At 40.2% G+C, this 15,105-nt stretch overlaps 1 protein-coding gene across 1 annotated transcript in view; it reads left to right on the top strand.

Moving 5' to 3' along the window:
* BRINP1 (BMP/retinoic acid inducible neural specific 1) overlaps window positions 1–15,105 on the top strand; it is a 211,044-nt gene that overhangs the window by 134,413 nt on the left and 61,526 nt on the right. Inside the window, exon 3 of the mRNA XM_004453367.4 lies at window positions 1,945–2,135. Coding sequence (XP_004453424.2) covers window positions 1,945–2,135 — 191 coding nt within the window. The remainder of the gene's footprint in view (window positions 1–1,944; window positions 2,136–15,105) is intronic.

Here is a 15,105-nt window from a genome sequence, read left to right on the forward strand (position 1 = left end):
CAGCCCACACTCAAGGGAAGGACTCACACAAGAGTGTGCACAGCAGGAGGCAGGGCTCATTAGGACGCGTTACTAGCTGCCTGCTGCACCTGTAGAACTCACTGGCAGCACATCCCCCTCCCTGTGTCCAGATTTGGCCAACCCACTTGCTCTATCTTGTCTCCTACTATACCACCTTCTTTGTACACCCCCATGTTCAGCTCTTCCCATAAGATATTTTCATGTTCCTGCCCTTTCCACCATGTAGATCATTTTTATTGTTGTTTTGTTTTGTTTTTAACCACACTTTCACTAATCTAGGCCCCATGCCACCTTCAAACTGCAACCTTCTCTATGATGCTTTCTCTAGAGGCCTGAGACATACATATTCCTCTTTTGTGTCTGTAGTCTTCATCTTACAATGAATTGAAAATGTTTGTCTTCCTTGCCAGACTATAAGCTTCTTAAGGACAGGGACTCTGATATGTCCATCCCCTCTTCTATTGACATCTTACCTTGCACTTAGTAAGTGACCTGCAAGGGTTCACTGAATACAGTTGATTCACTTAATTCATACCTACTATGTGCAAGGCACTGAATTGACTTTACTTAAAATCCTCACTATGAACAGAAATTCCTTACACAGACACAGACCAATAAGCTCCGAGGCTTGTAAATGTAATCCAATTTTAAAGCTTTTTTCAGATTCAGTTTCTTCTGCATTAGGGTCAGACTCCATCACTGAATTACTAGGGCATATTTCAGTCTAATTTCCACATTTTTCTCTTTCTTCTTGCCCTGTGTCCCTTTCTTCATTCGTCCCTCCCATCTTGTGGCAGGAGAGAGAGACCTTTTCATTAAACTCTGGTTCCCATCATTTGTCTAAGTTGACCTTACAACCCTCTTGGCTGGTCTGTTTTTCTTAAGGGACTAAAAGCATGTAACTCAGGCAGATCAGAGAGCTGGCTGTTCCAGAGAGAGCTCCATCCTTGATAGGAACAGTGATTGTTATTTAAGCAAAATCCACCTGAGCCAAGACACTTTAAATTTCTACTTGTACTCAGTTTGCATGCTCCTTGTTCACTGTTTCTGAATCTTTGATGATCTACGTTTCTGGAAACTTTTGTGGAAATAAAGCTATAAAAGAATCCTTCCCATTGGATTAGTGCCTTTCTGTTCCCAAAGGTATTTCTGCACCATATGTTTCATGCAATCCCTACACCAGCAATAGGAAAGAGATAAAATTAGTTAGATTTTATAGATGAAGGTTGCTTCATGCCTTAAGTTCTATCCATTTTCCCTCTCTACTCCCTCCTTTCCTTGCTTCCCTTCTTGTCTTCCTTCCTTCCATCCATCCATTTGTTTATTCATCTAGGTAGCATTCTTGTGAATCCTACCAGCTAACAGGCACTGAGCTGTATATAGAAAAAAGACAATTAAAACCAAGGCTATTCCATCTCTGTGGTATTATTCTGAGTCTTATGAGGGATATGAACAAGCTTACCTGTGATAGGTAAAGAAAAAGATAAAAATCTCCTGTCACAGGACTAGGATGATAATCAGATGAGAATGTCAACACGATATTTTTTGGACCATAAAATGCCATGAAAATCTTCATCATCATATCATCATTTTATTATTATTAATTTTTCTCCTTCATTTCTCTACCCATAACTTAGTAAAAATTGCCTCTGATTTTTGTATCCCCAATGAGGGCAGAGACTTGTGTCTACCTATTCACTGACTTAGCACCCTTGAAGTTTATTGAGGTTCACTGATCTCAGTAAGTATTTGTTGACTGTAAAGGATTGAGAGCTCCAGACTGAAGTAACCCTGACAACTCTTGCAAGTGGTTGTAGGCATCCTCCCTACTCGGGAGAGAGGCCTGGATGTGGTGGTTGGGTGGGCTTTGGCTTGACCGCAGAAGTGGTAAGTTGAGGACTCTCGCTCATCTCTGTTGCCCAGGGAGTTTGCCCGTTGGAAGGTGAGGAATACAGCCATCGAGAGGAGAGATCTGGTCCGTCACCCAGTGCCCCTCATGCCGGAATTTCAAAGGAGCATCCGTCTACTTGGCAGGAGACCCACCACTCAGCAGTTCATTGATACCATCATCAAAAAGTACGGCACCCATCTCCTCATCTCTGCCACCTTGGGAGGTAGGTCATCAGCCACTGGGCCATTTCCCTACTGTTAATTTGGGTCTGGGATGGAAGGGGTTGGGGCACAGTTCCTGAGATCAAAACCATCTAATGCTCTTGTCTCTGCCACTGGGCATCACCTAAAAGCATACATTGCCAGATAAGCCAAACTGTCATGGTTACTGTGATCATATCTAATCAGTTGAATCACTTCATCAGGACAGTCTAATAGGGAATGGACTCCATTTACTTAAGTCTACCTTAGGGACTGATAACTTGAGTTTATCATTTTACAAATGGGAAATCATTTGCATATCATATGGGCCTGTACTAGGTTAATAGGGAAATAGAGTAATTGTTCTACTCTGATCATCCTTACTAACCACCACTCCCACCAAGTGCAAAAACAAAGGGAAATGTTAGGGTCTAGTGCATTTAGATGCTTGTGGGTCTTGCCTGCATGTGTTATTCAATAGTAAGGGCTGAAATCCATTTTCTGCCGCATTGACTGGGTCCCCTCAACTTTGAGAAAGCCCCTTTGGTGTGGAATGCCATGCTACCTACTTAGAGAGGTGCTGAGTGGTATGTAGGTATACCCCATGCCAGTCAAAAAGCATTTGAAACAATCATGGAGGCAGAATGGACTGAGTCTAATAATAAGAGAGAATGTTCTTCAGAGAAGGTGGCCGATGTCATCGATTGGGGTGGTCCAGATAGTATTCTTGGAGGAAGTGACAGCTTAGCCCAACAGGATCTGTCTAAGTAGAAAGAAGGTGGCAGAATCTTCTAGACATCAAGGAATACCAGATTAGTAATTTGATAATATATGGCAATTTATGGCGAATGTGGATAGTGAAATTGGTTGGGCAAATTTGTTCATTCTCACATTAATATTAGTCACTACATATTGAGTATTTGCCACATAGAAGGCATTGTACCTTGCCTCTGTCATCAAAAACTGCAAGTCAAAGCATATTATCTCCATTTTATAGATGAGAAAATGAGACTCAAGAGGAAAAATAACTTGTCCTAGGTTGTTTAGCTAGTAAGTGACAAAGTTGGGTTTTAAAAAAAATTTTTTTGATTTTTTATTATCTTTTTTTTTTAAAGATATATGGATTACACAAAATGTTACCTTAAAAAATATAAGAGGTTCCCATATACCCCACTCCCCCCATACCCCGTCCCCCCACATCGACAACTTCTTTCATGAGTGTGGTACATTCATTGCATTTGATGAGTACATTTTGGAGCATTTCTACACAGCATGGATCAAAGTTTATGTTGTAATTTACACTCTCTCCCAGGCCATTCAGTTGTTATGGCAAGACAGAGTTGAGTTTCGAACCTAGGATTTTTCTGTCCACAAAACCTGCATTTTTGTTTTGTTTATTTGCTTCTTTCTTGACCCAAAATTAGTTATCTACTTAAACAACTCATTCACCACACACACACCTACTCCAACAACCAACCAACCAACTCGTGCTTATTGTCTGTTGCTGGTCAAACATTGAGTTAAGTAGGGTTTTGAATGTTATGTCATAAATTCTACTCTATTGTAAAGTGAAAAGGAATTCACTTCTACATTAAGTGTGGCATTAACCTTTGAACTTCTCCTACTTTCCATTTCATTTGGGAAAAAAAAATCATTGAAACCAATTTAATTCTCCCTTTAAATGTGAGGTTCTGTCTGAGTCCCTGGAAATCCCATCTAACAAAGACCTTTCTTTTGTGGTGAAATATATTTTTAATTTCCACCAGGCAAGGTGGTGAGTTATTCGCAGAACCTTGTTCTTCCCCTGTTTTCACAGCACAACATTTTAAAATACGTAATTCTTTGAACTGAGGTCTGGTTTTAGAGAGCAGAGCCTAAATGTCCACTCAGCTCTCAACATGGAGAGGTGAAGAAAAGGAAGGAGAAGTGGTTTATTGATGACTAAACACTTATGTGCTAGACACGGTGGGAGGTCCTTCTTGCATCATCATTTTATTCATTCTTTTACGGCAAAATATTTCCTAAGAGCCGGCTCATGCAAAATGAGAGAAAGGGAGGTCATCAGTTGTAGTGAATGAAGATCAGGCGATGGAGTGTGGGTGCCTGGGTTCAAATCCTGCCACTCACCAGCATTCTGCTGCCTTGGCAAGTTACTCAACCCTTTAAATCTCAGTTTCCTCTTTTACAAATGGTTGTAATAGTACTTTTTCCTTCATGGTGATTGTGAGGATTAAATAAAATGGTGCCTTAAAAGTTGTTAGTATATGTCTGGCAAGTACCAAAGTGTTGTTATTATTTAGTGAGGCAAAAGAACTTGGGAACTCAGGTTTGAGACTCATTCCTGACACTTACTAGATGGGTAGAGGACCTTAGCAAATTCGCTTTCCTGTCTGGATATCGGTTTTCCCAGCTATATCCAGGAGGTTCAGAAAATTTTATTGGCCGTAATTTTTTTCTAAGAAGAACACTCTATTTGTTTAGATCCTTTGATAAGTTGTCTGAAGTGTCAGCTAGGATCCCAAGGGCAGATTCAAATAACAAAAGATGATCCTTAAAGTACCACATATGGGACATGGAAATGAATGTGTTTGGTTCCTAATGGAGGGAAAGGGGAAAGAAAAGGAGGGAGAAAGAAGACATGGATCTCTTGGAAGAACTTACAACTAAGTCATGTCCTTGGGATCCCCAGATTTTTGGCAAACTCTATTATGCTCACAAAACCCTTGGTATGAGTGGTTTTCTCATGGAAGGTGGTGCAAAGAAAAATTCTGGGTCTGGAATGACACACAAAAAAAGGACAGACATTTTCCTTAATCTCTTTTGTACATATTTTGGGCCAAGAAAAGGCTTGGAGTCTCTGTATTGGTGCAATATGTACTATTAAGCTTATATGTGTGTATGGATATATATGTCTTAGTGTATAGACAGGTGCACAAATGTCTACCTATGCTTGGATGAAAGTTAACTTACATGTAAACACATATATATACATGCATTGCACTCAGGCATAGAATATATACACATATGTGCATATGTGAGTTGCATATGTATATGAATGTATGTGTATATTATATGAATGTCTTCACATTCATGAAGGCATGTGTTAGGGGGTGTGTTCACGATCCCCCACCCCGCATTTTGGGAGCTCTCCCCTTGGCTAAGAAGAAGAGTGAGCATCACAGAGGCTCAAAAGGAAAGGAGAAGGGATATCACAGAGGCCTAAAATCCAGGCACCACCAGCCCCCTTATAGGAGCAACATTGCCTATTCATTCAAGAGGTAAAACGATCAGCTTTCACTCCATCACCAACTCATGTGTGTCTGAGTCCCACTTTATTTCTCTCTGCTGGAAGATGCTACAGGGAATGAGAAAAAGTCCTCTGGAGGACCGAAATACTGAGGAAAGGCCTATGTGGGGTGAAGAAGCAATTTGCAGGAATGCTCAAATGGGAAAGCAACTCTAAATAGAACATTCTTTTAATAAACAAGAAATTAAGTCTTAATAATGCTGCATGAAGCCCATTAACCCCTCTTGATCTAATGTTTGCTTCTGCCAGTTCTCAGTCCAGAGGGAGCTGGACTTCTTTCACCTTCTCTTTCACAGGCTCCTTAGAGAACCTGATCTGACAATTGAAATGTTTATTTCCTCTGCCTTAGGGCTCCAATTTCTAGAATATTCACTTACTTAATAATTTACTTAGCCATCCATCTATTTATAACATCTATCCGTTCAATCATCTAGACCCCGATTCTTCCATCTATTCATCCATTCATTCATCATATCCTACTGCATGACAAGTGAAGGCTTCCTAGTTTTCCAAAACTCAACTCAAGACTAGGCCTGAGAAACTCAAAGATTAAGGTGATGAATTCTCTGATGGGGGTGGAGGGGTGGTTGGTAAGGCTTTACCAAAGAAGTGATTCCTAAGCAGGTTCTGAAGAGTGAATAGGAGTTTGCCAGGTCAAAGACAGAGGATGGAGTAGTAAGAGGAAGTGACATTTGATTTGGGCCTAGAAAGCTGAAGAGGATTTCAAGAGTCAGCTATTTCAGAAAGGGACAGATGGAATTCTAAGCCCAAGAAAAAATCTGAGGAACACCTAAAAGGTAGACTGGCAAGAGTAAATTATGGAGGCAGAGAGAAAGGTTTGGCTGAAGCCCAGTGCGGGAAACAGGGCTATAAGAGAAATACAATTAGCAACCCCATTTTATGCATGAAGAAACAGAGAGAGTAAGTAACTTGTGTGCATAGCTAGTTTGAGTCCAGATAGTCTAGCTCCAGAGTCTGCTTTCAACTATTTCAATATACTAGATACTGTTCTAAGGATTTTACATGTATTAATTAAATATTCTTCTTAATAACCCTATGGGGTAGGTGCTCTTTTTCTCATAATTCTTCTGATGAATAAACTAAAGAACAGAGATTAAGAAATATGCCTCTAACTTAGCAATCCTAGTCATCTATGCATGCCTTTCTAAGGAGAAATTTGTGGAGAAAAACATATATACTTTTATATTCATCCCTCTCTCTCTCATCTATCATCTATCTATCTATCTATCTATCTATTTTTTTTATTTTTTTAATTATTTATTTTATTTTTTTTAAATTACATTATGAAAAATATGAGGTCCCATTCAACCCCACCGCCCCCGCCCCCCACTCCCCCCACAGCAACACTCTCTCCCATCATCATGACACATCCATTGCACCTGGTAAGTTCATCTCTGAGCATCACTGTACCCCATAGTCAATGGTCCACATCATAGCCCAGACTCTCTCACGTTCCATCCAGTGGGCCCTGGGGGGATCTATAATGTCCCGTAATTGTCCGTGAAGCACTATCCAGGACAACTCCACGTCCCGAAAACGCCTCCACATCTCATCTCTTCCTCCCGTTCCCCACACCCAGCAGCCACCATGGCTACCGTTCCCACACCCATTCCACATTTTCTCTGTGGACATTGGATTGGTTGTGTCCATTGCACATCTATGTCAAGTGAGGGCTTAGATTCCATATGGGTACTGGATGCACTCCTCCCGCTTCCCGTTGTAGACACTCTAGGCTCCATGTTGTGGTGGTTGACCTTCTTCAACTCCATGTTAGCTGAGTGGAGTAAGTCCAATAAATCAAAGTGTAGGAGCTGAAGTCTGTTGAGGCTCTGGGCCTGGGTGTCATATTATCAGTCCAGAGATTCAAATCCCCTACATATATCTTAAACCCAGCACCGACTACAATTCCAATAAAGTAGCATGCAAGTCTTGTGAAAAGAGATCCCCTCTGAGTCCAATTCCATCACGCAGAAACACCAGCTCCAAAGAATGGCTATCTGTCATGGCAGTGAACCCCTTCTGCCATGACCATAGAACCCGTGGGTCTCTTTATCCCTCAAAAGAACCAATACCTGGGGTTGTATCTACCTTATCTGTCTCTTAGACTCTGTTCAGTTGTACATAGGGGTATTCCCTCTGACAACCTCCAGACTCTTTTTTAGAGACTCACAGCCTTATAATCTCATTTCTCCTTTCCATTTCCCCCTTACATTAGGTCAAACAGCTTCCCGAAGTCATGTTATTATATGTAGACAGGTATATTCTGCTGTTCCGCATTGAATCTTTAATTCAAGGTCATTTTCTAGTTGCTTCTTCAGCTGGTATGTGGTAGTGATCCCTCGGTGCCAGGGAGGCTCATGCCCGGGTGTCATGTCCCACGCTGGGGGGAATGCATCGCATCTACACGCTGAGTTTGGCTGTGAGAGTGGCCACATTTGAGTAACATGCAGGCTGTTAGGAGGAAACCCCCAGGCACAATGCTACTCTAGGCCTTGTTCTTATTGCAGGTGTATAGGCTCAAAAGTGTAACCATTAGTATCACGAGCCCACTGTTGGGCCCTCCTTCCTTCCTGGTTCTTGCCGTTGCACCTGGAGGATTGCCGCTGCTCTCCCAGGGCCCACAACAGTGACCCCCCGGCCAGGAGCCCAGTACCCCCCCAGCTGTTGTTTTTGTTTCCACTATGAGTATATATAGACATTACCATATACCCTGGGCATATGCCCTGTATAACTCCCTGTCAACCATATATATCCTGTCAATAACATCCCATATCAGTATTCCTCCGCTGCCATTGTTGAACCACTCTGTGATCCAAAACTTCCTGTAAAGTGAATCCCAACATAATGTCAGCTTCAGAAGAGTCTTAGATCACCGAAATTCATATATACAATATACAGTATTTCCCCAGATCCACCATAAAACCTTTTCCCTTGCACAGCAATAATCTTTTAACTTATTCATATCATATTTCCTGAAACTGATGTACAGATTCCAACACTATAGTTTTCAAACAAGGTGACATTTGTGCTTACTATGTGGTCCATATTTTAGGCTGTACAGTTTTCTAAATTTTTTAGTTATCCTATGTTTTGTCTTATGGTTTTCATTATTAGTCTGTCGTCCCCTATATGTTTTTGGTGTAATATTAGCTGTTTTATATTCATCCTCGTGTACTCTCACATAACTCCTCTTTTGCCCCCTTATTTACCTTTGTTCCATCCATTCCACATCCATTTTCCCCTCCCCTTAGGGCCCACAATGCCTGCCAATCTAATACCCTGGGAGCCGTCCTTTCTCACGAGAGATACAGTTCTCTCTATTCGACGGCATTAGTCTTCCCCAGGATATGGGTCCACCCCACCCAATGGTAGAACCCACCTTGGCAAAATGAGCCTTCAGCTATTCCCTCCGGAGTCCGTCACGCATCAGACCATACCCCCTGAGCGTCCTAACCAGGTAACCCTCCTACTTATACTTTGATACGTTTTACTCAACATTTAGTTCTCAACGAACTTCTGACACTCTCCCATATTCGTATGTTGCCCCTCCCTCCCACCTATTTCTTGGACAATATTACCCCTCTTCCCATCCCCAGCCCCCCTCAAACCCAGAAAACCCCACCCGAAGGTAACCCCTTGCCCCCATTTTGTCCCTTCTTTGTGCTCATACTTACCGCCAGCTCATCACAGATTCCACCCCTGCAGACATTAACTCACATCCTTCCTCCACCCCCCGATTTCCTGTAAGCCACTTTTCCAAACTCTAGCTCTCTGAGGCAGTTAACTTATTTCATATCATTGAGGTCATATAGTATTTGTCCTTCAATGCCTGGGTTGCTTCACTCAACATAAGATTCTCAAGGTTCATCCATGTTATCACGTGCGATTGTAGTGTATTGGTTCTTACAGCTGAGTAGTATTCCATTGTGTGTATATACCACATTTTATTGATCCACTCATCTGTTGATGGACATTTGGATTGATTCCAACTTTTGGCGATAGTGAACAATGCTGCTATGAACATTGGTGTACATATATCGGTTTGTGTCCTTGTTTTCAGATCTGATGGGTATATATTGCTGGGTCATATGGCAAATCTATGGATAATTTTTTGAGAAACCGCCAAACTGTCCTCCAGAATGGTTGGATCCTTCTGCATTCCCACCAGCAATGGATGAGTGTTCCCCTTTCTTCACATCCTCTCCAGCATTTGTATTCTACTGTTTTTTTCATGGCTGCCAATCTTATGGGAGTAAGATGGTATCTCATTGTAGTTTTGATTTGCATTTCCCTGATAGCTAGAGATTTGGAGCATTTTTTCATGTGCTTTTTAGCCATTTGTATTTCTTCTTTGGAGAAGTGTCTGTTTAAGTCTTTTTCCCATTTTTTAAATGGGTTGTTTATCTTTTTGTTTTCAAGATATATGAGTTCTTTATATATGCAAGTTATAAGTCTCTTATCAGATATATGGTTGCCAAATATTTCCTCCCATTGTGTGGGTTCCCTTTTTACTTTCTTGACAAACTCCTTTGAGGTGCAGAAGGCTTTAATTTTGAGGTAGTCCCGTTTATCTATTTGTTCTTTTGCTGCTCGTGCTTTTGGTGTGATATTCATGAAGCCATTTCCTATTACAAGGTCCTGTAGATGTTTCCCTACACTGCTTTCTAAGGTCTTTATGGTCTTGGCTCCTATATTTAGGTCTTTGATCCATCTTGAGTTGATCTTTGTATAAGGTGTGAGATGGTAATTCTCTTTCATTCTTCTACATATGGCTATCCAGTTCTCCAGGCACCATTTGTTGAATAGGCCATTCTCTCCCAGTTGAGAGGGTTTGGTGGCTTTATCGAATATTATATGGCTATATACATGAGGTTCTATATCTGAACTTTCAATTCGATTCCATTGGTCTGTGTGTCTCTCCTTATGCCAGTACCATGCTGTTTTCACTACTGTAGCTTTGTAGTATGTTTTGAAGTCAGGAAGTGTGATTCCTCCTATTTCGTTTTTCTTTTTCAATATGTCTTTTGCTATTCGGGGCCTCTTTCTATTCCAAATAAATTTCATAGTTAGTTTTTCTAGTTCCTTAAAGAAGGCTGTGTTGATTTTTGTTGGGATTGCATTGAATGTGTAGATCAGTTTTGGTAGGATAGACATCTTAATAATATTCAGTCTTCCTATCCATGAACAGGGAATATTCTTCCATTTATTTAGGTCTTCTTTGATTTCCTTGAACAATCTTGTATAGTTCTCGATGTATAAGTTTTTTACCTCTTTAGTTAAATTTATTCCTAAGTATTTGATTTTTTTATTTACTATTGTGAATGGTATTTGTTTCTTGATTTCCTCCTGATCTTGCTCATTATTGGTGTACAGAAATGCTACTGATTTTTGCACATTAATCTTATAACCTGCGACTTTGCTAAACTCATTTATGAGTTCTAGGAGCTTTGTTGTAGATCTCTCAGGGTTTTCTATATATAGGATCATGTCATCTGGAAATAATGAAATTTTGACTTCTTCCCTTCCAATTTGAATGCCTTTTATATCTGGTTCTTGTCTCAGTGCTCGAGCAAGTACTTCCAAGACAATGTTAAATAGGAGCGGAGACAATGGGCATCCTTGTCTTGTTCCTGAGTTTAGAGGGAAGGATTTCAGGATTTCGCCATTGTAAACAATGTTGGCTTTCGGTTTTTCATATATACTCTTTATCATGTTCAAAAGTTTCCTTGTATTCCGATCTTTTGGAGTGTTTTTATCAGAAAGGGGTGCTGTATTTTGTCAAATGCCTTTTCTGCATCTATAGATATAATCATGTGGTTTTTTTCTCTCAATCTGTTTATATGGTGTATTACATTGATTGATTTTCTTATGTTGAACCATCCTTGCATACCTGGAATAAATCCCACTTGGTCATGGTGTATAATTTGTTTAATGTGTTGTTGAATACGATTAGCAAGTATTTTGTTAAGTATTTTTGCGTCTAGGTTCATTAGAGAAATTGGTCTGTAATTTTCCTTTCTTGTGGTGTCTTTGTTTGGCTTTGGTACAAGGGTAATGTTGGCATCATAGAAGGAATTAGGCAGTGTTCCTTCTGTTTCGATTTTTTGGAATAGTTTCAACAGGATTGGTGTTAGTTCTTTCTGGAATGTTTTGTAGAAATCACCAGTGAAGCCGTCTGGCCCTGGGCTCTTCTTAGTTGGGAGATTTTTAATGACTGATTCTATCTCTTTGCTTGTGATTGGTTTGTTAAGATCATCAATTTCTTCTTTCGTCAGTATGGGCTGCTTATGAGTTTCTAGGAATTTGTCCATTTCCTCTAAATTGTCATTTTTGTTGGAATATAGTTTTTCAAGTATCCTCTTATGATAGTCTTTATTTCTGTGGGGTCAGTGGTGATATCACCTTTCTCATTTCTTATTTTGTGTATTTGCATCTTTTCTCTTTTTTTCTTTGTTAGTCTCGCTAAAGGTTTGTCAATTTTGTTGATCTTCTCAAAAAACCAGCTCTTGGTCTTGTTTATTTTTTCAAGTGCTTTCTTATTTTCTATTTCATTTAGTTCTGCTCTTATCTTTGTTATTTCCTTCCTTCTTCTTCCTGTTGGGTTACTTTGTTGTTGTTTTTCTAATTCCGTCAAAAGTGCAGTTAGTTCTCCAATTTTTGCTCTTTCTTCTTTTTTGATATATGAATTTATGGCTATAAATTTCCCTCTCAGTACCGCTTTTGCTGCATCCCATAAATTTTGGTATGTTGTGTTATCATTATCATTTGTTTCAAGGTAGTCATTGATTTCTTTTGAGATTTCCTCTTTGACCCACTGTTTTTCTAAGAGTGTGCTGTTTAATTTCCAAATTGTCGTGTGGAGTCTGGGTCTCTGTCCCTTGCAAATTTCCAGCTTCATTCCACTGTGGTCAGAGATATTGTTTTGTATGATTTCGATCTTTCTGAATTCATTAAGCCTTTCTTTGTGGCCTAGCATATGGTCAATCTTGGAGAATGTTCCATGTGCCCTTGAGAAAAATGTATATCCTGCTGTGTTTGGGTGTAATGATCTATATATGTCTATTAGATCCAGCTCTTCTAATATACTGTTCAAATGTTTTGTTTCTTTATTGATTCTCTTTTGAGATGTTCTGTCCAGAGTTATAGTGGTGTATTAAAATCCCCCACTATAATTGTAGATGCATCTATTCTTTCACTTAGTTTTTCCAGCTTTTGCCTCACATATTTAGAGGCGCCCTTGTTAGGAGCATAAATATTTATGAGTGTTCGATCTTCTTGACAGATTGTCCCTTTCACTAAAATATAGTATCCTTCTTTGTCTCTCACAATTGTTTCGCATTTAAAGTCTATTTTGTCTGATATTAATATAACTACTCCTGCCTTTTTTTGGTTGTTGTTTGCTTGTATGATTGTTTTCCAGCCATTCACTTTCAACCTCCATGAGTCTCTGGGTCTAAGATGTGTCTCTTGTAGGCATCATATAGATGGGTCGTATTTCCTTATCCAGTGTCCCAGTCTGAATCTTTTGATAGGTGAGTTTAGTCCATTGACATTCAGTGTTATTACGTTTAGAGAGTTATTTATGGTAGCCATATTTTGGTTGGATTTGTGTTTGTTATATTTTGTTTGTATTATTTTATTTTCCCCTTCTATTTTTGTCTTTCTTGTTGCTTTTACACTCTCCTCCATCTCTGACTGTCCTGCTTTTTCCTTTCTTCCTGCAGAACTCCCTTAAGAATTTCTTGAAGGGGAGGTTTCTTGTTGATATACTCTTTCAGTTTCTGTTTATCTGCGAATATTTTGAACTCTCCATCATTTTTGAATGCTAGTTTAGCTGGATAGAGTATTCTTGGTTGGAATTTTTTTTCCTTTAGTACCTTGACTATATCATACCACTGCCTTCTTGCCTCCATCATTTCAGATGAGAAATCAGCACTTAATCTTATGGAGTTTCCCTTGTATGTGATGGTTTTCTTTTCTCTTGCTGCTTTTAGAATTTTTTCTTTGTCTTGAGCATTGGATAATTTGACAAATATATGTCTTGGGGTGGGCCTGTTGGGGTTTATGACCAGTGGAGTGCGCTGTGCTTCTTGGATATGTACATCTGTCCCTTTCAGTAGATTTGGGAAGTTTTCATTCATTATTTCCTGCAATAGTTCTTCTGACCTCTTTCCCTTCTCTTCTCCTTCTGGAATGCCTATAATACGTATGTTTGAGTGTTTTGCTTTATCATTCATGTCCCTAAATCCTATCTGGATTTTTTCTACCTTTTTATTGACCACTTCTACTCTCTGTTTGATTTCCAATGCACTGTCTTCCACATCACTAATTCTCTGCTCTGCCTCTTCTAGTCTGCTGATATTTGCTGCTAGTGTATTTTTGATTTCTTGAATTGTGGTGTTCATTTCCATCATATCTGTTATTTTTTTGCGCATGTCTACAATTTCCCCTCCAAGTGTTGTCTTCATGCTGTTAACCTCTTTCATTACTTCATCAGATTTGTCGGTGATAAATGTTCTGAGATCTTTCATTGCTTGTGCGAAGTCCTGCCCCCCTTCCTGATTGGATTCAGCCATGTTTTCCTGATTACTGGTTTGGTTTGTAGATTTTTGTTGCTGTCTTGTCAACATTTTTTCTTGACGGGTTTAATCAGTTCCTTAGCTTCTTTGTCTAGTCTTGGAGATTAATTAGCTGTTGTTTTTGCGTAAGTGTTATATCTTCTCTTTGTCACTTTGTTCTTCTTATTCCAATTTCTTATTGCTAGTTAAGCTCACTTTAAAGGAAAGTATTAGTGCTGGGGAAAGGCAATTGTGTAAGGGAGGAAAAAGTGTGAAGTAGTATTGGTGATATATGTTAACAAAGCAACAATATGAGTTCTGGGAGGATGGAGGTTAGATCATGTAAATTGTGTAGAGTTATAGTAGTAGGAAAGTACCTATAATGAGGTAGACGACTGAATATGGGAGGAATGTGGTACGTACTAAGAGGCTATTGTTTTCGTGAGAGAGGGAAAGAGAAATGAAAGGTAATAGTTTTAGGGACGAATACAGATGGAAAACTAAACAAAGGTATTAGAAATTAAGAGTTAGACACTTTGTGGATCAAAGAAAGGGAGATGGAATATAGGAGAGATAGCAGATGGTGGAGGATATCAAGTTGTAGGGGAAAGGGGATAGTGTAGATAGGCTAAATCTATTCACAGAGAAATGAGGCAGTGGAGGGTGAGGAAACCCAGCAAATGTGAGGTATTTCCTGTAGGACCTATTGTATTGTTAAGATAAAATAGTATAAGAAGAATATTGGGGACAGGAAAGAGAGGATTAAAAAAAACAACAACAATAAAAATAAAATAAAATAAAAAATAAAAAAAATTAAAAAAAAAACAAAAAACAAAGAACAGAAACCCCGCCGCCAGGCTCGGCTAGGCTCGGCTGGGCTCGGCTGGACTCCGGTCCCCCGCCCTCTGCGGCTTGGCTGGGCTTGGCTAGGCTCGGCTGGGCTCGGGTCCCCCGCCCGTCGCGGCTCGGCTGGGCTCAGCTGGGCTCGGCTTTCCCGCCCGCCGCCCGCCGCGGCGCGGCTAGGCTCGGCTGGGCTCGGCTCCCTCGCCCGTCGCCCGTCGCGGCACAGCGCAGCTTGGCTCTCCCGCCCGCCGCCCGCCGCGGCGC

This window comes from Dasypus novemcinctus, chromosome 8, assembly GCF_030445035.2.
Source record: "Dasypus novemcinctus isolate mDasNov1 chromosome 8, mDasNov1.1.hap2, whole genome shotgun sequence".
Classification (NCBI taxonomy): Eukaryota; Metazoa; Chordata; class Mammalia; order Cingulata; family Dasypodidae; genus Dasypus; species Dasypus novemcinctus.